At 48.6% G+C, this 23,438-nt stretch overlaps 1 protein-coding gene across 3 annotated transcripts in view; it reads right to left on the bottom strand.

Moving 5' to 3' along the window:
• The window catches only part of IQGAP1 (IQ motif containing GTPase activating protein 1), a 335,028-nt gene that overhangs the window by 136,822 nt on the left and 174,768 nt on the right, over window positions 1-23,438 (bottom strand). For all 3 annotated transcript variants that reach the window (XM_075006488.1, XM_075006490.1, XM_075006489.1), the window contains 2 exons: window positions 17,416-17,506; window positions 14,012-14,179 (listed from right to left, as the gene is read on the bottom strand). In XM_075006488.1, the coding sequence (XP_074862589.1) occupies window positions 14,012-14,179; window positions 17,416-17,506 (259 nt within the window). The remainder of the gene's footprint in view (window positions 1-14,011; window positions 14,180-17,415; window positions 17,507-23,438) is intronic.

Raw genomic sequence — 23,438 nt, 5'->3', positions numbered from 1 at the left:
CTTCATGTGCTCAGCGATAGCCACCAAGTTGTGTGGTCTTACAGAAGGGTTTAGTTCAGTCAATACAGAAGGAAAAGAGAAGTTACTCACCTGTAGTAACGATGGTTCTTCGCGATGTGTCCCCGTGGGTGCTCCACAATAGGTGTCAGGCTCGCCCGGCGCCGCAGATCAGAATTCTTCCAGCAGTTTCTCCTGGATCGCGCAGGTGCCAGCACGCGGCGCGCCTCCGCACGCCCCCGGCCACGTGCGCGATCCAGTCCCCGCCAGTTCCTTGACCAACAGCCTCGAATGCTCCTGAAAAACACCAGACAGAGATCCGAAGTGGGGAGGATGGGCAGGTGGTGGAGCACCCACGGGGACACATCTCAAAGAACCATTGTTACTACAGGTGAGTAACTTCTCTTTCTTCTTCGAGTGGTCCCCGTGGGTGCTCCACAATAGGTGACTACCCAGCAGTAACCCAAGTAAGGAGGTGGGTAATCGGTTCATGTGCAGCTTGCCCCCAAGAGGACTGCTGTCGACAGACGGGTATCCTCTTCGAATACCCGATGTAGGGCATAATGCTTGGTGAAGGTGTCGTAGGATGACCAGGTCGCCGCTCTACAGATGTCTTTTAACGTGATGCCCTTGAAGAAGGCTGTTGACGCCGCCACCGCCCTGGTGGAGTGAGCCCTACACGGGACCAGCAAAGGAGTCTTTCGAAGCTCGTAGCACATTTTTATACAGGACACAATGTGCTTTGAGATTCTCTGTGAAGAGAGACCTTCTCCTTTTCACCTGGGAGCGAGAGAGACTAGAAGCCTGTCCGTTTTCCGGAAGGACTTAGTTCTGTCTATGTAGAAGGCCAACGCCCTCCTCACATCCAGGAGATGCAGGCGTGCCTCCTTGCTGGAGCTGTGAGGCTTCGGGTAAAACGAGGGTAAAACTATTGGTTCATTAAGATGGAACTCCGAAGAAACTTTTGGAACAAAGGCTGGGTGCAGCCTTAAGGTTACCACCTCCTTTGAGAATACTGTGCAGGGCGGTGTTGCCATCACTGCTGCGAACTCACTCACCCTGTGGGCTGACGTAATTGCAAGGAGGAAGCTTGTTTTGATCGTAAGGACACGGAGGGGAACTGTGGCTAATGGTTCGAAAGGTGGACCCGATACCATGCTGAGCACCAAGTCCAAATTCCACGATGGTGGAAGCGGTTTCCGAGGAGGGTACAGGTTTACCAGTGCCTTCAAGAACCTTGTAACGATAGGATGGGCGTATGTGTGCGCTCGATGCAAGGAGCTCCTGGCCCTCAGAGACCGAGTGCATGCTTTGGAGGCCAGGGTGGCTGAACTGGAGGAGCTAAGGAAGGCAGAGGTGTTTGTTGATGAGACTTTCCGGGACATAGTAGGGCTGTCCCACCTCCAATCTGACAGTCCTGATGCTGTTACGGAGAATGAAAGGCTCAGGGAAGGAGAGCAGTCAATGGGAGCAGAGGGAAACCATCCCATAGTTGGGACCCTCCTTCCAGAGGCTGCTATGGTATCTTCTCACGCCGAGGATACTTCTCCGGGGGAGGGAGCACCAGCTGTTAGGAAGAAGCAGGTTTTAGTAGTGGGGGATTCGATCATTAGAAATATAGATAATTGGGTTTGTGATGACCGGGAGAACCGTATGGTGACTTGCCTGCCTGGTGCGAAGGTTGCGGATCTCTCGAGGGATCTAGACAGACTTATGGGCAGTGCTGGGGAGGAGCCGGTGGTCGTGGTACATGTCGGTACCAATGACATAAGGAAGGGTAGAAGAGATGTTCTGGAGGCCAAATTTAGGTTACTAGGAAAGAGACTGCAATCCAGAACATCTATGGTGGCATTCTCTGAAATGCTTTCAGTTCCACGCGCAGGGCCAGATAGACAGGCAGAACTTCAGAGTCTCAATGCGTGGATGAGACGATGGTGTAGGGAAGAGGGGTTTAGATTTATTAGGAACTGGGGACACTTTTGGGGTAGGGGGAGCCTATACAGGAATGATGGGCTCCACCTAAATCAAGGTGGATCCAGACTGCTGGCATTAAACATTAAAAAGGTCGTAGAGCAGTTTTTAAACTAAGAGGTGGGGGAAAGCCGACTGGTGCGGGGGAGCACCTGAATCGGATGGAGACTTCTCTTACACGAGGCTCCATAGATAGGGATTCCCTAGAAGTTAGTCAGATAGGGAACGTGGGAAATAATATATGGGCAAGATCAGATGTGAAACAATCGCATATAAAAAACTCCAAGGCGTCTGTGAAAGGCGGACATATAAATAGTGGTAGTTTTTTAACGTGCTTTTACACAAATGCTAGGAGTCTGTCTAATAAGATGGGTGAACTGGAGTACCTCATATCGAAGGAGTAAGTTGACATAATAGGCATCACAGAAACATGGTGGAATGAAGACAATCAGTGGGACATTATCATACCGGGATATAAATTATATCAGAAAGACAGAACAGGTCGTGCGGGTGGCGGAGTGGTACTATATGTGAAGGATAATATAGAATCAAATGAAACAAAAATCCTAAAGGAATCAAAATGTTCCATAGAATCATTATGGATAACAATTCATTCCTCTAATATGAATATGGCATTAGGAATATATTACCGACCACCTAACCAGGACAGTGATAGTGATGCTGAAATGTTAAGGGAGATTAAAGAGGCTATCACAATAAAAAACATAGTAATAATAGGAAATTTCAATTATCCCCATATTGATTGGGTACATGTCACCTCGGGACGGGATTCAGAGATTAAATTTCTTGATGCCTTAAACGATTGCTTCTTGGAGCAGCTAGTACAGGAACCCACAAAGGGAGAGTCAATTCTCGATCTAGTCCTGACTGGAACACAGGATCTGGTCCAAGAGGTAACTGTTACTGGACCGCTTGGAAATAGTGACCACAATATAATAACTTTTAATATTCCTGTGTTGGGAAGAACACCGCAGCGGTCAAACACTCTCGCATTTAATTTCAAAAAGGGGAATTACACTAAAATGAGGAAGCTAGTTAAACAGAAACTAAAAGGTAGAGTAACTAAACTAAAATCCCTGGAAGCTGCATGGAAACTGTTTAAAGACACCGTACTAGAGGCCCAACTTAAATGTATACCCCAAATAAAAAAACACAGTAAGAGACCTAACAAAGAACCACCATGGCTTAACAGCCATGTTAAAAAGGCAGTGAGAGAGAAAAGGGCAGCTTTTAAAAAGTGGAAGTCAAATCCTAGTGAGGAAAATAGAAAGGAACATAAACACTCCCAAATTAAGTGTCATAATGTAATAAGAAAAGCCAAAAAAGATTTTGAGGAACAGCTAGCCAAAAATTCAAAAAATGATAGTAAAATGTTTTTTAAATACATTAGAAGCAGGAAGCCCGCTAAAAAAGCAGTGGGGCGCTTGGACGACAAAGATATAAAAGGAGCGATCAAGGAAGACAGTGCCATTGCGGAGCAATTAAATGATTTCTTTGCTTCAATCTTCACGGCTGAGGATGTTACAGAGGTTCCTAAATCTGAGCCAGCCTTTTTAGGTGACAAATCTGAGGAACTCTCCCAGATTGAAGTGACATTAGAGGAGGTTTTGGAGTTAATTGATAAGCTGAATAGTAACAAGTCTCCAGGACCAGACGGTATTCACCCAAGGGCTCTGAAAGAACTCAAATGTGAAATTGCGGAGTTATTAACAGTGGTTTGTAACCTATCCTTTAAATCCACTTCGGTACCCAATGACTGGAAGACGGCCAATATAACGCCAATATTTAAAAAAGTCTCTAGAGGAGACCCTGGCAATTATAGACCGATAAGTCTAACATCAGTACTAGGCAAATTAGTAGAAACGCTAGTAAAGAATAAAATTGCAAGCCACGTAGAAGAGCACAAATTGTTGGGCAAAAGTCAGCATGGTTTCTGCAGAGGGAAGTCGTGTCTAACTAATCTATTAGAATTCTTTGAAGGGGTTAATAAACATGCGGACAAGGGGCACCCAGTGGACATAATATACCTAGATTTCCAGAAAGCCTTTGACACGGTCCCACACCAAAGGCTTTTATGTAAATTAGGCGGTCATAGGATAGGAGGAAAGATCCTTTCATGGATCGGGAATTGGATAAAAAACAGAAAACAAAGGGTGGGAATAAATGGTAAACTTTCACAAGGGAGCGGGGTAACTAGTGGTGTTCCCCAGGGGTCAGTCCTGGGACCGATCCTGTTCAACTTGTTCATCAATGATCTAGAAAATGAGGTAAGCAGTGAGGTGGCAAAGTTTGCAGATGACACCAAGTTGTTCAGGACAGTCAAAACCAAAACAGATTGTGAAGAACTACAAAAAGATCTCAGCAAACTGAGTGATTGGGCAGCAAAATGGCAAATGAAATTTAATGTGGGTAAGTGTAAGGTAATGCACGTTGGAAAAAATAACCCAAATTACACATACAACATGATGGCGTCAAATTTAGCTACGACAGATCAGGAAAGGGATCTTGGAGTTATAGTGGATAGTTCTCTGAAGACATCCACGCAGTGTGCAGCGGCAGTTAGTAAAGCAAATAGGATGTTAGGAATTATTAAAAAAGGGATAGATAATAAGACAAAAGATATCATACTTCCCCTATATAAAACTATGATACGCCCACATCTTGAGTACTGTCTGCAGATGTGGTCTCCTCACCTCAAAAAAGATATATTGGTATTAGAAAAGGTTCAGAAAAGGGCGACTAAGATGATTAGGGGTTTGGAACGGGTCCCATATGGGGAGAGGCTAGAGAGACTGAGACTTTTCAGTCTGGAAAAGAGGCGATTGAGGGGCGATATGATAGAGGTATATAAAATCATGAATGGTGTGGAGAAAGTGAATATAGAAAAATTATTTACCTTTTCCCATAATACAAGAACTAGGGGACACCAAATGAAATTGATGGGTAGTAGCTTCAAAACTAATAAAAGGAAATTTTTCTTCACACAGCGCACAGTCAACCTGTGGAACTCCCTGCCCGAGGAGGCTGTGAAGGCCAGGACTCTATTAGGGTTTAAAAAAGAGCTCGATAAATTTTTGCAGGTTAGGTCCATAAATGGCTATTAGCCAGGGGTAAAGTATGGTGCCCCAGCCTTCAGTGCAAGGGCAGGAGATGAATGGCAGGAGATAAATCACTTGATAATTGTCTTCTGTTCTCCTTCTCTGGGGCACCTGGCATTGGCCACTGTCGGCAGACGGGATACTGGGCTGGATGGACCTTTGATCTGACCCAGTATGGCCATTCTTATGTTCTTACAGTGGGCCCTTCCTCTGTATGCCGAAAGGCTGATATAGCAGCGAGGTGGACCTTTAGCGAGGATAGAGAAAGCCCGCCTCTTTTGAGGTCCAATAAGTATTCTAGTATTACAGGTATAGGAACGTCAAGGGGAGCTAACTGCTTGGCGGAACACCAGGCTGTAAATAGAGTCCATTTCTGCTTGTAAGTCCTCCTGGTGGAGGTCCTTCGGCTACATTCCAGGACTTGTTGTACTCCCTCCGTACACATGCTCTCTAAGGAGCTGAGCCATGGATTAGCCATGCTTGTAGACACAGACCCTGAGGGTGTGGGTGTACTATGGACCCCTGAGTCTGCATGAGTAAGTCCGGCGCCACCGGTAGAGGAAGTGGTGGGCGGTCCGACATGCGCAGAAGCAAGGGAAACCATTGCTGCCGATCCCAAGTTGGGACTATGAGTATCATGCGAGCTCTCTCCCTTCTGGCTTTCTGCAGAACCTTGTGGATAAGCGCTGTGGGGGGAAACGCGTAAAGTAGGGGGCCCCTCCATGAAATCATGAATGCGTCCCCCAGGGACCCCCGCCCCACTCCTGCCCTGGAGCAGTACTGGGGACACTTCTTGTTGTACTGGGTGGCAAACAGATAGATCTGGGGAAACCCCCATGTACGAAAAATGTGCCGTAGCAGATCGGAGCGGATCTGCCATTCGTGCGTGAGTGCAAAACGCCTGCTCAGCTGATCTGCTTTCACGTTGTGAGCGCCCGGCAAGTACGGGGCTTTCAACGTTGTGTTGTTGGCAATGCACCAGTTCTACAATCGGACTGCTTCCGCACATAGGGCACAGGATCGTGCTCCTCCTTTTCGATTGATGTAAAACATAGTGGAGGTATTGTCGGTATTGATCCCGACTACTTTGCCGTGCAGGTAATCTCGAAAATGTTTGCAGGCGTTGAACGCTGCTCTGAGCTCCAGTACGTTTATGTGCAGTGTCTGTTCCGCAAGGGACCATAGCCCTTGCGTCACCTTGTCGCCGATGTGCGCTCCCCATCCTATGTGGGAGGCGTCGGTAGTAAGAAAAATAGAAATTTGTGGTTGGTGAAAGGGCACCCCCACTAGCAGATTCTTGGGGTTTTCCCACCACGCCAGGGATCTGCGCACCACTGTCGTGGGCAACACCACCCTGTGGACAGTGTGGGATGCCGGTTTGTAAACGCTCGCCAGCCAATGCTGCAGGCTTCGCATGTGTAACCTGGCATTCTGTACCACAAACGTCGCTGCCGCCATGTGGCCGAGCAGATGTAAGTACGTTAAGACCGGCACCGTGGGGCTGTATGTGATGACTTGCACCAGCAAACTGATGGCGCGGAAGCGGGCGTTGGGTAGGTACACCCTTGCTGTGATAGAGTGTATGCGTGCCCCTATGAATTCTATATCTTGTGTGGGTTCGGTCTTTGACTTTGCGAGGTTGATAACTAGGCCCAGCGAAGAAAACGTGTCCGCTGTGACGCGTATCATGCGTAAGACCTCTGCCTTCGAGGCCCCTTTCAGCAGGCAGTCGTCCAGATATGGGAAAATAAACACCCCCTGTCTGTGCAGGTAGGCTGACACCACTGCCAGGGTTTTGGTAAAGACTCTGGGGGCTGAGGAGAGGCCAAATGGAAGAACCCTGTACTGGAAGTGCTCCTTGCCGACCGTGAAGCGGAGGAAGCGTCTGTGTGCCGGGTGGATTGTTATATGAAAGTAAGCATCTTGTAAGTCGAGGGCTGCAAACCAGTCTCCATCGTCCAGTGCCGTGAGTATCGAGGCAACTGTGATCATCCGAAAATGTTGCTTGTGCAAGTAACGGTTGAGGCCCCGAAGATCTAAGATGGGCCTCCAGCCTCCTGTTTTCTTCTCTGTTAGGAAGTAGCGTGAATAAAAACCTTTCCCCTGGAATTTTTCTGGCACTCCTTCCACCGCCCCTATGAACATAAGGTGATCCACATCCTGCTTGAGCCTCGCCTCATGGGCAGCGTCCCTGAGGTGAGGCCTGGCGGGAGGCGTCATCAGTGGGAGTGACTGGAAGGGGATCGTGTAACCCGTGGCTATGATCTCCAGCACCCATTTGTCTGTGGTGATCTTTTGCCATTGGGAGTGGAACGGTCTGAGGCGATGATGGAACATGAGATGAGAGTGGCATTGAGCGATGGTATTGATAGTGCAGCCCCCGACATACCCGTCAAACTTGTTGCCTTTGGGCCTGTCCCAAGGGTGTACGGCTTTGTTGAGAACGTCGCCTGGGAGTTCTGTACTGTTGCTGCTGTTGATGGCGCCCTTGGTCGTAGCCCCGTTGATATTGAGCACGCTGTGGTTGGTAAGCATAGCGTCTTTACTGAGGATAAAATTTTTTCGTCATGTATGGGGGAGTATAAATGCCCAAGGTTCTAAGTGTAGCTCTCAAGTCCTTACTGGAGTGGAGGACTGAGTCGGTTGAGTCTGCAAACAGCTTTTGTGTATCAAAGGGAAGGTCCACAATCTTCGCCTGTAGGTCCCTAGGGATACCAGACGTCTGGAGCCAGGATTCTCTACGCATGACCACTGCTGTAGCCGTTGAACGTGCCGCCGTGTCCACCACGTCCAGGGCAATCTGGACTCCCGTCCACGATGCTGCGTAGCCCTCTTGAACAATCGCCTTTATCACCGGCTTTTTGTCTTCCGGAAGTGAATCCATGAGGGGAGTAAGTCTGGAGTAATTATCAAAATTATGGTTTGCTAGGTGTGCCACATAATTTGCCATTGTCAATAGCAGGGTAGAAGAGGAACTCCATGCTCTTTGCCGGGACAAAGTACTTCTTATCCGCTCTCTTGTTCATAGGCGGGATAGAGGCCGGAGCCTGCCATATGGTAGTGGCTGACTCCATAATGGCTTCATCCAGAGGAATAGCAATTTTGGATGGAGCCGGGGGTCTCAAATTTTTCAGGAGTTTGTGATGTTTCTCCTGCACCTCTGCTGTTTGAATGTCTTGCGTGAAAGCTACCCTTTTAAATAGCTCCTGAAATTGTTTAAGGTCATCCGGGTGGGAGACATCCCCGGGGACCATGGCCTCATCTGGGGAGGATGAGGAGGAACCACTGGGGTAAACCTCCCTTGAACCCTCAGGCTCCTGCGGTCGATGATACACTTGCTCCCTGGAGGACTGTGAAGGAAAGTCTCGGGGTTCTACAAATAACTCCCCTTGAGACAGCTGTGTTTCTGTCCCGATCGAGAGTGTCCACGGGGGTATTGAGCGGCTGGGGGGACCTGCCCCTGGATGTAGGCCTGCGGTGTCTGTGTCCAGCATGATGAGGATGACCATAGCGGCATGGGCAAGGGTCCGGGGATGGAGACCTGGACCACCCACGGAGTGTGTACCCCTGATGTCTGGGAGAGCAAGACCTCCGCGACGACACAGATAGAGGTGACACTGGCTTGTGATAGTACTCCAGGTGATCCACTCCCAGAAATGGTGAAGGTGGCCCAAGCCATGGTGACATTGGTTGGAGGAACGGAGAAGGAGGTTCTGGATAAACCGGTGGAGACACAGGCCTTCGGTGCGGCATGTGTATCACAGGGGGAGGGCTTGGTGCTAACAGCAGCGCAGCCCTGTCTGGAGATGGGCTGTGGTGCCGAGTTTTTGATTTCGCCTTGCCCCTCCCCTGCGGGGCTGGCACCGCCCCCTCCCGTGCTGGGGATCTCGGCCCCGCTGTCGGCGCCACACTCGGCACAATCAGCTGCAGTGCCACGCGGGTAGCTTCCTTCGGCGCCTGCAGGCTCCGTGCCTGGTGCCCCTGCACCGTTGGTGCTGTGGGGGCTGGTGCCGCCTGCGGCGGTGCCGCCAGGTCCGGTGCTTGCCTCGCTGATGCTCTGGGCGCCGCGCATGCCGGCTGTTGTGTAATCGGAAGCTCAGCCTCTGCCACGTGCGCTGCCGCGCTGCCACTTGCCTGAGTATGCGGCTGGGGGCTGTGTGTGCCGCTCGTCCTGCTCGCTGAACCCGCCGGCAAGGATCAAGCCGGGGAGAGTTTCCTCTGTTTCTGCACCAAGGGGGTCAGAGAAGCTGCCTTCCTCTTATGCAACCCAGAGGGCCCTTCTGGGTGAGGCTTCTCCGGCAACTCCAACTGGAGAGCCTTATCGAACAAGAGCATTTTAAGCCTCATCTCTCTGTCCTTCCTGGCCGTGGCTGTGAGCTTAGCACAGTGAGAACACTTCTGGGTAACGTGTGATTCCCCCAGGCAGCGGATGCATTCGTTATGCCCATCAGAGGCCGGCATAGCTTCGTGGCATGACTCACACTTTTTAAAACCTGAGGAGGCCATTGCGGTGAGTCCTTTACTATTAATAGGGTACTTAGCACTTAATCCGTGCCTTTCCACCCCAAATAGTGATCACCGGCCTGCGGGGCAGCGGGTGGCCTAAATGGCCTTCACGTCTGCTCTTCTTTTCTCCGCTCCTCTCTCTCTTTTTTTTTTTTTTTGCTGATATTCTCTTTGTCTTTGCTTTCTCTCTCTTTTTTTTTTTTACAGTAACCAAAAACAACAAATTACACGTAGAAAACAACTATCTAATCTGACTCTGCCCTTAGCCTGAGCGGATTCCGTCTGCAGCCGATGGCAGTTGAGAAGGAACTGGCGGGGACCGGATCTCGCACGTGGCCGGGGGCGCGCAGGGGAGCGGCGCGCGCCGGCACATGCGTGATCCAGGAGAAACTGCTGGAAGATTTCTGATCTGCGGCGCCAGGCGAGCCCGACACCTATTGTGGAGCACCCACGGGGACCACTCGAAGAAGAAAGGCTGGATATGAGTAAACAGTGTGCCCTTGTACCCAAGAAGGCATATGGCATACTAGGGTGCATTAGGAATAGCACTGCGAGCAGATCTAGAGAAGTGATTGTTCCCCTCTATTCGACACTGTGGAGGCCACATCTGGAAAACTGTGTCCAGTTTTGGGGTCCCCAGTATAAAAAGGATGTGGATGTGCTGGCACAGGTTCAGCGGAAGGCAACAAAAATGATTAAGAGGCTGGAGCACATGACCTATGAGGAGAGACTAAGCGATTTGGGTTTATTTAGTTTGCAGAAGAGAAGTCTGAGGGATGATTTAATAGCAGCCTTCACCTTCCTGAAGGGGAGCTCTAAAGAGGATGGAGAAAAACTGTTCTCAGTGGTGACTGATGGCAGAACAAGGAGCAATGGCCTGAAGTTACAGAAGAAGAGGAGTAGGTTGGATATTAGGAAAAACTACTTCATCAGGTGGGTGCTGAAGCATCGGACTATGTTGCCTACAGAAGTGGTGGATTCGCCATCCCTTGAGGTTTTTAAGTCCTGGCTTGAGAAGGTGCTGGCTGGGACGACTTAGTTGGGGTTGATCCTGTCTGAAGCAGGGGGCTGGACTAGATGACCTCCTGAGGTCCCTTCCAGCCCTATGATTCCATGACAGCATAAGATCGTGCTGGGTGCACCAGTAGGACAAGAGCATCTGCTTGGCCATACAGGACCATCATGTAGATGGCTTGTGGCTGCTGAGGAAGACCCTAACAAGCATGCTTAACAGGATTCAGTCATGAAGCCACCACACCATGAGGCGGAGAGACCAGAGGTTCAGGTAGTAGAGGCGACCATGGTTCTTCATGATGAGGTCTGGAACCAAGGGAAGTTGAATAGGTGGAAGCACAGAGAGCCCCCTCACTGTAGGGTATCAATGATGGCAGGCCCATGCTGGGGCTCTGAGGAGTATGTCAGCCTTGTCCCTGTGAACTTTTGAGAGACCTTGTGCACAAGGGGAAATGTAGGAAAGGCGTAGAGCAGTCTCAGAAACGCCTATGCGGATGTTCTGTGGACACAGACATCAGTAGAGAGCATTTGAGACATGGCAAAGCAGGGCCACAACCATGTCTAGGCAGTCCTGGCCAGGACGGTACACCGAGGCCAACCATGCCTGGAGCAGGTGGAGACAGCCTGGCAAATGGCACCACCTAAGTGCAGACTGCCATATATCCCAGCAACCAAAGGCACGTGCAGACTGTTGTGATGGGAAACTTGCAAAGGCAGCACAGGAGCTGAGGGAGAGCTTTGTGGCACTTATAGGGAAGGAATGCCCTGGCTTGTGTGGCATCAAGAACTGCCTCCCATGAATTCTATGGTATCAGTGAGGACTTGGCTGCGTTCAGAAGCAAGCCCAGCCTGTCCAGAATCGGTGTGATGAACACTGCCTGCAACTGCACCAGATTTGCAGACCGCCCTCAAAAGAGCCAATCATTCAGGTACAGATACACTTGAACCCCATGAAGGCAGAGGAAGGTGGCCACCACTGTCATGCATTTGGCAAACACCTTGGGGGCCGCGGAGAGCCTGAAGGGGAGGGCTGTGAATTGAAGGTGCAGGTGGCCGACTGTGAAGGAGAGGTATGGCCACTAGGAAGGATGGATGGATATATGGAAGTAAGCGTCCTTTAGGCACAGAGTAGTATACTACTCCCCTTCCCTTCCCTCCCCCACATCCAGAGAAGGGAACTGAACCCAAGACAATGGTTATGCTAAACAAAGCTTTTTACAACTTGTGGCGTGGTCTGTTGCTCCTCGTTGTTCCCGAGGGCTCCTGCATTGTCCTCCCAGGCCCCACACCCGCCTCAGGGAGCTTGGCCAGGGTTCACAGGCCCAGCAGGCTAGTCAACGCGACTCACTTCTGCTGCTGCGGTAGTGTGGCCTAACAGTTAAAGTCAATATCCATCGCCCCTACATCTGGGCTGTGGGGCCTAATGGCCACAGTCAATAGGTATCGCCCCACCACTGGGGCAGTGCAGCCTAATGGCTGAAGTCCATATACATCGCTCCCACGGTTGGGTAGTGAGGCCTAAGGACCACAGTCAACAGGAATTGCTCCACTGACAGGGCAGTGCAGCCTAATGGCTAAAGTTCATCTACATCACCCCTACAGTTGGGCAGTGCGGCCAAATGCCACAGTCAATATGAATTGCCTCTGGCATCAGGGCACCATGCACTAGCAGCTAAAGTCAATATACCTCACCCTTACAGCTGCCCCACAGACTAGCATCAGTTTGCAGGCTTTGGCGGCCGAGTCACTCTGTACAGGCCCGGTGGCCCAGTCAAGGTTCCCCTTTCGGGGATGGGGAGGTCGGTTTGGGTTCCCAGGGTGGGGATAGGGGAGCTTAGGTCCTCCCTCTCCACTGAGCTCCAGTCCAGGGCCCTGTTGGTGGTGGGTGTGCCACCCCAGCCACCAGCTCAGAGGGGAGCCTTACCACAACACACTGAACTCCAGGTTCCCTGCCATGGGCTACTTCTTACCCCATCTCTGAATGGGCTCATTGCTCCAGTTTTGGCTGCACCTCCCCAGAGTACTGTTGTGGCTGCTGCTGCTGTCACTACTCTTTGGGGGGCTTCTGCTGCCCCTGCTGCTGTTGCAGCTCCTTGGGCAGCTGCTGCTGCTGCTGCTCCCTTGGTGGCTGCTGCTCCTGGGGCGGCTGCTTTCAGCTTCTGGGAAGAGTTCCTTCCGCTTGCCCTAACTGCCAAGCTTCCCTACCTTTTATACCTAGGCTGCAGCAGGAGCATACCCAGCAGGGCCTGGGGGCAGAGGCCTCAGTGTGGGGTTGGTACACCCTGTCACACAACTATTTGCAAAGAAAGGGGTAGGGATCTGTGACATAGCAACAGGTACATCACTAAAACAATGGAAAAGACACCATGGGTGGTAAGAAGAGAATTGAGAGGTGTCAGGTTGGCTGGGTCATGTATAGGTTTTGCATAGGCACCATGCAATGGGGCTCCCCAGCTAACACTAGTGGCTAGGGAAAAAACTTTCAACAGTCGTGTACATGCACGCACACACATCTAACTCGAATAGATATGAGCAAGCATTCAAAGCAGGACCAGCTGAGAGTGGAGGTCTGGGTGGGAGGGAGCATGCAGGAACAGGATGAGCGTTGGCAGTGTAGGTGGGTGTGTTGGGGGTGGTTCTCGACAGGAGGGAGGGTACAGGAACAGGCTGATAAGGGAGGTGTGGATGGGGTGGGGTAGAGGTCAGCTGGGATGTGGGAGTATGGGTGATGGGGAGGGGCACTTACCTCCATGCATTGCTGATGCTGCTCCCTCCCCAAGCTGGGGAAAGGACACCATGGAGAAACACCTCCTAAAGAGACTTTTCTCCCTGCTTTTCCCAAGCACTACCCTCTCCTTCCTCTGACTGGCCAGAATTCTGGCCCAACCAGAGCAGGGGACATGTGTCTAGGAGAAGCATGGAGAAAAGCCCCTCCAAGGAACCGTGAGCAGCCGTTCTCTCAACCAGGGGGTCGGGGGGAGAGCAGGCGTGACAGCAGCAGCGACACAGACAGCAGCAGCAGACCAGGCACCACTGCTTCCCATCCCCATCAGGCACAGCCTGTGGGCTAGATCTAGCCCCAGCTTGCCTGATCTGGCTCACAATGTCTCCCCACCCCACAACTCACTGTGGGCCAGACGCTGGGGAGGAGACTCCTGACCTTCAGGGGCCAAATCCAGACAAGCCTTGGGCAGATCTGAACTCTGGTCCAGGCATTTCCCACCGCTCATTTAAGTAAAAGTATACTTTCTAAATGAAAATATAGCCATCACTGCACAACTCCAGCTTCCATTCCATAGACTATTTTTCCTGTCCTCTGTTTTCCATTCCACTATCTGAGATTTACCTGCTTTCTCCTTGCTAATTCACCATTTAAAATTCAGTTGCACACCCTCAGAAATTACCTAAGGCCATTTTCTCTCTCTTGGCTTCTGCCAGGTCACGCTGGTAGGTTTCATCACACTCTGGAGTGACTCCATACAGTCCAACATCAGGTGAACGCAAGGCACTGAGCGTCTGGCCTACATCACCAAGGAGCACTGCTTCGTTGATGGCCAGAACTCCTAAGGAAACTTAGATAACACAGAAAATAGTGGGTTACTTTGGCACTGAAGAGCTCAGTGGTCTAAACCAAACACAACAGATGAACAGAAAAGCAACCCTGAATTTTTTTCTGGAAGAGGGAGAAAAGTGATATTTTAGGTTCACATTTTTAGGAATCAAGATTCTTCAACAGAGCATATGGACATTCCCAGACGCTTAGCTCTGGAAACCATGGTTCTTGCTCTTTGCTTCCACGCTGCCCTTTTCACTTGGAGCAACCACTTCTTCAGACAGCATCCTAAACTTTCCTCTCTCAGCTCACCAAGAGAGGTCACAATCTGTGGGTAATGCCATGGGGGTGACATTAGAAGTGAAGACAGAGAGGGATGAATCCATATTTAGTCTACAGAAAGCCCCACATGAATCAGCACTTGCCCCATATAGGCCAAATTAAAGTAGCAATGCTTTGTAACAGGTGTGCAGAAGATTCCTTGCATGTACCCTACAGGTCTCTTTCACAAAAACTTATTGGAAGTTGGTAGCAGAAATCAGCTTTCCTCAGACTTAATGTTCCTTGACATGATCTTCTAATAGCTGTCTTGCCACACTGCCCATTTAGACATGTTCTCATGGATACAACACAATTTATTTGATTGGTACACAGGGGAACAAAAGGTCAGGTTAACTTAACGGTATTTAGTCTATTCTGGATAAAATTCTAGGGATTTTTTCAAATGGAATTTGCAGAGAGAGGCCTTTGGCCACACATGGGCATCAAAGAACCTTAGCAAGACAATGGATTAGCATGCAAATCCATTACCATATATTGATGTACTTTAGGATGTGTCCATAATACATCCTTAAGTTAGTGTTGTTTAAGTCACTATTTGAGGATGCTGCTTTTCTGAACATCTACAAGACAAAAATGAAGGAGAGGAAATGCACAAAAGGTAAGTGCATGGTCACCTTTGAGACTAAAATAAAAAACAAACTAGTGCAGGGGTGAGCAAACTTTTTACATCAGACACCAAGGACCACAGGTAGAGATGTGGGGGCGGGAGGGCGTGTGTGTTTAGGAAAAGGGTGGGATGCCTGGGAAGAGGATGCTAGGTGGCTCCATGGGGTGTCCTAAAGGGGGAGGGGTGGTTGAGGGGAAGACCCTAGGAGGGTATGTAGGGGACTCAAGGGGACTTACGGCTGCATTGTGTTGATGAACGGCAGTGGCACCAAGCAGAAGGCATCCCTGATGCCCCAGCACTTTAATACCAGATGATTTGGTGCTAACTGAATTATAAATTTTTACCTCTGTGAACTTGAAAAATATCTCTTGCAACACTGTAGTTAGATTTTTCTGGTCTAAGACGTAAAAGTTGGGTAAAGGTTGCAACTATTTTTCTACATTTCTGTGTAGAAGCAGCACTCACTCCACACCAGTATGTCGGGGGACTCCCAGGGATTGGAAAGACATGGGCTGTGGGGACCAATACAGCTGCCTTACCCAAGCCAGGAACTTGCCAGCTTGGACCCACTGCTTCACTCAGGGCTTCTGAACATTCTGATTGGCCCACTGGTGGGGGTGAGGCATTCCCTTGGAGATAGGAGTGCTGGAGGCCATGGGGGAGAAAGCAGAGGGCAGGGGAGGCAGCTGAAGGCATGGGGGTGGGGAGCTGATTGTGCTGTGCCACCCCCTTATAAAATGTCATGCCTCCTCTGGGGAGGTATGCCCCCAACTTTGCGCACCCCGACCTAGTGTTTAAAGCACTACAAACCCCTGAATGATGGTTAGAAGCACAAAGGAAAAGAGCTGCTGAGTCACTCCAGTGGAGATGCACCATATTCCATTCTAGACACATTCTAGTTCCCCACTCCTGAGTTCTTGTTTCAATGATGTGGCCAAGTGCGGTGATTGTGCACTTTTGGAGCCATGTAATGTCACTACTGGGATATTTTCATATTAGAAATTATAGCAGTAGATAAGAATTATTTTTGTAAAACATTTCAGAGTTACAAAATAATATCAAAAAATTTAAGATGAGTAGTAAGGGTATGTGTATGCCAACCTGAAGATCAACTTCTAGTGGGCATGCGCTAAATTGAACCATCAGGTCTTTACAGTTGGCCCTAGGACTGTTCATTATCACGAGGGGTAAGGGAGGTCGACATGAGAATCCTTCCCTTTGACCTCCCTCCGCATGGACAGCCAGAAAAATCCATCTTTGATCCATCGATTCCCACAACACAACTGTCATAGCTGGAATTATCTTAGATGGACTTTTCAGTCTAGTGTAAACCTGGCCAAAGAGCAGGCAGAAGGGCAGAAGCCTGGAAAAGATACCAGGTTCAGCTATTTCGCCTTCATCTTCAATGAAAAGGATGCTAGAGGGTTCATCTGATAAATGTTACACAGAACATGAGGAGTAGTATACAAATTAGTAAGAATCCCATTTGTTGAGAGTTAAAATGGCAAATGAAGGAAATTGGTGAAAAGAATTTCAAAGGGTTTTTGACAAAGTCTATAACAAAAGGCCAACAAAGAAACTTAAAACCACAAAGTGAAAGAAAAAATTCTGTCAGGAACTGAAAAAAGAGTTGAGATAGGAAGCAAAGAGCAGGAATCAACCATGGTTTCTGTACACAAACAGGAAATTAATAGTGAGGCGCCCATTAATCAGTGCTATACCTAACATGCAAGACTTTTTAAGAGAATTTGAAAGCTGTGGTGAGTAGCACAGGTGAAAAATGTGATATACAAAATTGTTAATACAAATCGGTGCAAATTTAAGTAAATGCAGAAGCAGTTAATAAAAACTGAGTGACTGGGTAAAACAGTGGCAGATTATATTTATCTTAGACAAATACAGTATACTGTAATATGAACGGGATGAAATCCTTTAAATTGTGTATGCACACACACACAGATGAGTAACCAACTGATTGCAACCTTTGGATTTAAGTTAGGCATTATTGTGTGCTGTTTGATGAAGAGACTTGCTCAAATGTGCTGCAGTGATAAAAATACCAAATTGGATGTTGGGATATATTCAGAGGGTGACATTGTAATGTGGGAAAAAACCCACAATTAAAATAAACTAACCATCTAGCCTCATCCTGAATACTGCCTTATGCACACCTACTCCACCTGAAACACTTCCCCAAAGTAGTCCATGCTTTCTCTCACGTATACCCAGTGACAGTTCTACATCTTCTAGAAATCTGATAATGCCTGATTATGAAAATTAATAGCAGCCCTTTATATGAAACTTACATTTCTGTGCTTCCTCTGTGTCCCTGTTGGACCGATGAATCCCATCCTGAATTTCATCCAGCCACAGCACAGCTGTCTCATCACGAGTGTCCTAAAAATAAAAATGGCAAAAACTGATCTCCAGCTGTGTATCTAAGACAACTGTGCCTAGTGAGGTAAACTGCACACATAGCAACTATCCACACACAAAGTTTCATTCACAAAGCAAAAAAGCCACATTCCTCTTCAGGGTTCCCTCTAAGCTGTTCAGAACTGTCTCACACAGAATCATCATGGACTCCTCTCCCCAGCCATGGTGTGCACCTTCAGCCCAAGTAGGAAGCTGCCACTGCTGGGCGGGAGAAGTGTGCTCCTCTGGCCCCACAAGTAGAGACAGAGTAAGAGACCTTATGTAAGGCCTCAGGCTGAAAGGAACACCTTATCCTGTGGCTGCAGGCTGCAACCCCTAAAACCCCTTTGTTCTTGGCCAGCTCTTCCTATAGAATTGGAATTGGAAGAGAATTGGAAGAGACTGTCTAGGAATAACTACAGCAGAAAGGGATCTAAGGATTATAGTGGACCACAAGTTAAATGTGAGTCAACACTGTGATGCTGTTGCAAAAAAAAGCAAACATGATTCTGGGATGCATTAACAGGTGTGTTGTGAATAAGACACAAGAAGTCATTCTTCTGCTCTACTCTGCGCTGGTTAGGCCTCAGCTGGAGCATTGCGTCCAGTTCAAGAAAGCTGTGGAGAAATTACAGAAGGTCCAGAAAAGAGCGACAAGAATGATTAAAGGACTAGAGATGTGACCTATGAAGAAAGGTTGAAAGAACTGGGCTTGTTTAGTTTGGAAAAGAGAAGATTGAGGGGAGACATGATAGTGGTTTTCAGGTATTTAAAAGGGTGTCATAAGGAGGAGGGAGAAAACTTGTTCTTTTTGGCCTCTGAGGATAGAAAAGAGGCAATGGACTTAAACTGCAGCAAGGGAGTTTTAGGTTGGACATGAGGAAAAAGTTCCTAGCTGTCAGGGTGGTCAAACAGTGGAATAAATTGCCAAGGTAGGTTTTGGAATCTCCATCACTGGAGATATTTAAGAACAGGTTAGATAGAAGTCTATCAGGGATGCTTTAGACAGTACTTGGTGCTGCCACTGGGGCAGGGGGCTGGACTTGATGGCTTCTCCAGGTCCCTTCCAGTCCAAGTATTCTATGGTTCTATGATTCCTGGAGCAGAGTGGCGGAGGTGGCTCTGCATGCTGCCATTCCCTCTCTCCCCCAGGTTGAAATTGCATCACCATAAGTATTGAGAAGCTCCGTCCCCCTGCTGCCCTTGCCTGGAGCCTCTGCTCCTGCAACTCCTAGCAGACAGGAATCACAGCCAATGACAGCTGTGGGGAGCGCTGCCTATAGGTGAGAATGGGCAGCATGGGCCACAAGGTCACTTGTGACCAACCACCAGCAAGCAGCAGCTACCTTAGGTAAGAGCTCCACACTCCAAACCTCCTGCCCCAGCCTGAGCCCCTTCCATACCTTAAATGCCTAACTCCTCCCCAAACCCTACACCTCAATCCTCTACTCCAGCCCTGAGCCCTCTCCCACACCCTAAGTCCCTCCCAGGCCCTGAAACTGAGACCTGACCTCCTCTTGCACCCTAAGTCCCTCCCAGGTTCCACACTCGAGCCCAAGGTCCCAGCCTTAAGTCACCTCCTGCACTCTAAGTCTCATCCAGACCCCACGTCCACTACCCACTCTCCTGCTCTGAGACTGCTCCCGCACTTCAAACCACTTGGCCACAGCCTGGAGTCCCCTCTTGCACCCAAATGCCTCATCCCAGCCCCACCCCAAAGCCTGCACCCTCAGCTCGAGCCCTCACCTACCACCTCCACTGCTGAGCCCCCTCCTATACAGTAAGCTCTCAGACTACGCGACCCCGCTCTTACACAACTGACCCTGATTCCTACTGTAAACCCTGTACTGCGGTTTCCAGTTGCGCTTAACTCGCTCCCCCCGCCCTGGCTCAACCCCACTGGCTCTGCACAGCCCCAGCTCAGCCCCCTCCAGCTCCGCTCACCACCCGCACATAGCTCCTGCTCACCCCGTACTCCTGCCTCTGGCCCTAGCTCACCACCCTGCAAGCACAACTCCCACTCAACCTCCCTGGTCCCCCTTCAACACCCCCTGCCGGCTTCAGTTCACTGTTCACCCTCCACCCCCTTCTCTCGTTTAAACCCCTTGCATGTGGCCCTGTTTCCATACTCCTGCCCTGGTTTAAATCCCCTGCGTGTGGCTCTGGTTCAACCCCCCCAGCACCTCACTCGCAGCCCCAGTTCAACATCCCACCCACAGTTCAACCCCCCTGCCAGCTCACCGCCCACACACAGCTCTAGCTCACCTGTCACCCTCACCTCTGGCTCACAACCCCTCGTGCACGACTCCGGTTCACCCTCCACTCCCCACCCCGGTTTAAACCCCCACACGTGGCTCCAATTCAACCCCATCCCCAGTTCATACCCTTGTCATCTCAGCACCCACGCCTGGCTCTGGCTCTGGTTCAACCTCCCACTGCGTCCTGGGTCACCGCCCGAGAAGGGCTCCGACTCATCACCCCACACACACCTCCACCTTAACTCTCCCTCTCTCCCCCATGCAGCTCTAACCATGCCAGCCTTATCCCCCGCACCCACCTCCCACAGCCCCAACCTACCTCCAGGCTTAACCCTCCCCAACTGCCCCCGACCCCAGGACTTACCTTTCCGCTGCTTCCCCGGCTGCAGGACATGTGTTCTGCCAGGGAAAAAGCCAGACCACCACTTATGGAAAATCTGGGTTATGCGAGGGTGTGTGGAATGGAACCCTCATGTACACTGAGATGTTACTGTACTTCGAATTCCTTGGCTAATTCCTCACCACAGATTGTTCGTGTGCAGAATTAATTTAATATGTACACCAATACGGAGGTAATGTTTCACACTTCATCTCCATATCAGTGCACATAAAATATATTTCACATGTGGACATAAAAAAATTAGAGGAAACACAGTTCCTCTCCAGATACTCTACATTTTCCTGCAGCACATGAATTAAAGCTTCAGGGATGCCTGTGACCAGTAGAGGATGCTGCAGCCATAACTTACGCATATTCTCCTATCATCTCATTTGCAAAGATCACCTTAGGAGCTAGGGGTAGCAACTGATAGAGATTCTAGTGTTTATAGGGACATGACAACACAAAGACCCTGATTTAGCACCAGTAAGCCCAGGGAAACAAACACTAACCTATGTACAAAGAGGCTTCAAACCATGTAAAATGGAGTTCATAAACAGGTTTCAAACTTGGCTTCCATTCATCCACATTGCAAGACAAAAAGAATTAAAATGATATTTAAGTAGAAGTGTGTTTACACAGGATTTACCTAAGGTTGGAAACCTTTTTTAATAGGCTATTGTGTACAGGACCTTTACCAGATTCTCTAAACTGTTTTGGTTGTACTTTAAACAAAATTAGTTAGCTCTATTTATGTGCAGAAGACTGAGACAAGGGGAACAGGGTACAAATTTAATAAAGACCCAAATCACATGCATGAAGAACAAATGATCCTATAGCTGCCAAGTATAGTCTCTCCCCACCCACCATTTACTTCCTGTTGCTAATTATTAAAATCAAAAACCACTTCCCTCAGCCCTCACTGTGCAAGCCGAATGCTGGAAATGCTCAACTCCAGCCCAAAGTGTACCACAGTAACAGAGCATCAAGTGCAACTCTGCAGTGAGAAACAAGTTTTGAGGATCAGTTCCAAAAAGAGCATTTCTTAACATACCCTGTGCATTTGCTCCATTAATAAAGTTTAATTCTGCAGCTTTGAGATGGCTTCACACAACTATGGAAATTCAGCTAAACGTCAACCTGGGGTTTGAGGAAATTGGTAGAAAGAGAGCAACTACCTAGCTGAAGAGGAGGACAAAGAGGACTCTTCTATTCCATTTTGACAAAAGTAACAACTTTGCACACTCCAATCCCTCCTAATAAAAAAAACAATCTACAGCATACTCGAACAGGTAGGATGGCTTAGGAAAAAACCACACACATTTAGCATTGCAGGGCTTCAGGCACATGCAGTGAATAGTAGGGAAATCCTTACTCTTTTTTCTCTATGAAAACACTTTGGTTTTGTAACAGAGAGAAAGCCATTCTAAGTCTACATACTAACAAAACAAAAAAGCAGTAAAGTAGCACTTTAAAGACTAACAAAATAATTTATCAGGTGAGCTTTCGTGGAACAGACCCCTTCTTCAGACCATAGCCATAGCAGAACAGACTCAATATTTATGCTATGCTATCCAAAGTCTCAAAAATAACCCAGACATTATAATCAAACCAGCTCACAAAGGGGGTGCAGTTGTCATCATGAATAAGTCAGACTATGAACAGGAGGCAGCCACACAACTCTCCAACACCACATTTTACAAACCTCTCTCTTCTGATCCCACTTTGGAATTCCAAAAGAAATTACAACTACTTAAGGAACTCCCCGCTGCTAGTGGGGACCTTATTAACTCAGACACACCATCTGAGCCACATCCTGGATTATTCTATTTACTTCCCAAAATCCACAAACCTGGGAACCCTGGACGACCTATCATTTTGGGTATTGGCACCCTTACTACCAGACTATCCAGACTGGACTCCCTCCTCAAACCCTATGCCACCAATACTCCCAGGTACCTCCGAAATACCACTGACTTCCTGAGGAAATTACAGAACATTGAAAAAGTTCATGACAACACCATCCCTGCCACCATGGATGTAGAGCCTCTGTACATTAATATTCGACACAAAAATGGATTACAAGCAATCAGGAATGCCATCCCTGATGTCACCACAGCCAGTCTGGTGTCTGACCACTCTAACTTTGTTCTCACCCACAATTATTTCTGATTTGGGGACAATTTCTACCTCCAGGTTAGTGGAACTGCTATGGGCACCCGCATGGCCCCACAGTATGCTAATATATTTATGGCGGATCTGGCAGAATGATTCCTCAGCTCTCATCCCCTATTATTCCTCCTCTACTTAAGATACATTGATGACATCTTTATGATTTGGACCCATGGTATAGAGTCTCTAGAAGAATTCCACAGGGACTTTAACAATCTGCACCCCACCATCAACTTACGCCTCGATTACTCCACACAAGAGATTCACTTCCTGGACACTACAGTACAAATCAAGGATGGCCTAATTGGTACCACACTCTACCGGAAACCCACTGATCGCTATACTTACCTACACGCTTCTAGCTTCCATCCTGCAAACATAACTAGATCAATTGTTTGCAGTCAAGCCCTTAGGTACAATCGCATTTGCTCTGATCCTACTGACAGAGACCAAAAACTACACGATCTTTACCAAATATTCATAAACCTGAATTACCCACCAGGAGAAATAAAAAACCAAATCAACAGGGCCAGACGAATACCCAGAGACCAGCTACTCCAAGATAGGACCAAAAAAGCCAGGAACAGAACACCGCTGGTCATTATCTACAGCCCCCAACTCAAACCACTGCAACACATTATTAAAGACCTACAACCTATCCTTAATCAGGATGCCACACTCCAGAAGGCCATAGGCGACAGCCCTGTTCTCTCCTACAGACAACCTCCCAACCTTATGAGGACTCTCACCTTAAGCCACAGTCTATACCACAGGAACACCAGTCCTGGGACTTTTCCTTGCAACAAAGCCCACTGCCAACTTTGTCCGCATATATATTCTGGAGATACCATTATTGGACCTAACCAGGTTAGTCACAGAATCATGGGCACATTCTCATGGTCCTCAACTAACATCATATACGCCACCGTGTGCCAACAGTGCCCAGATGCTTTGTATATTGGACAGACTTCAAACTCTCTCAGACAAAGAGTTAATGGGCACAAAACAGACATCAAAACACTCCTGATCCACGAACCAGTTAGTCTACATAGTCTACATAGTGGGCCATTCTGTTAATGACTTAAGAGTTTGCATCTTATTGAAG

Source organism: Carettochelys insculpta, chromosome 12 (genome assembly GCF_033958435.1).
Source record: "Carettochelys insculpta isolate YL-2023 chromosome 12, ASM3395843v1, whole genome shotgun sequence".
In the NCBI taxonomy this organism is placed as follows: domain Eukaryota; kingdom Metazoa; phylum Chordata; order Testudines; family Carettochelyidae; genus Carettochelys; species Carettochelys insculpta.
Note: the sequence above shows the minus strand (reverse complement) of the source record. Positions and strands in the feature narration are given on the sequence as shown.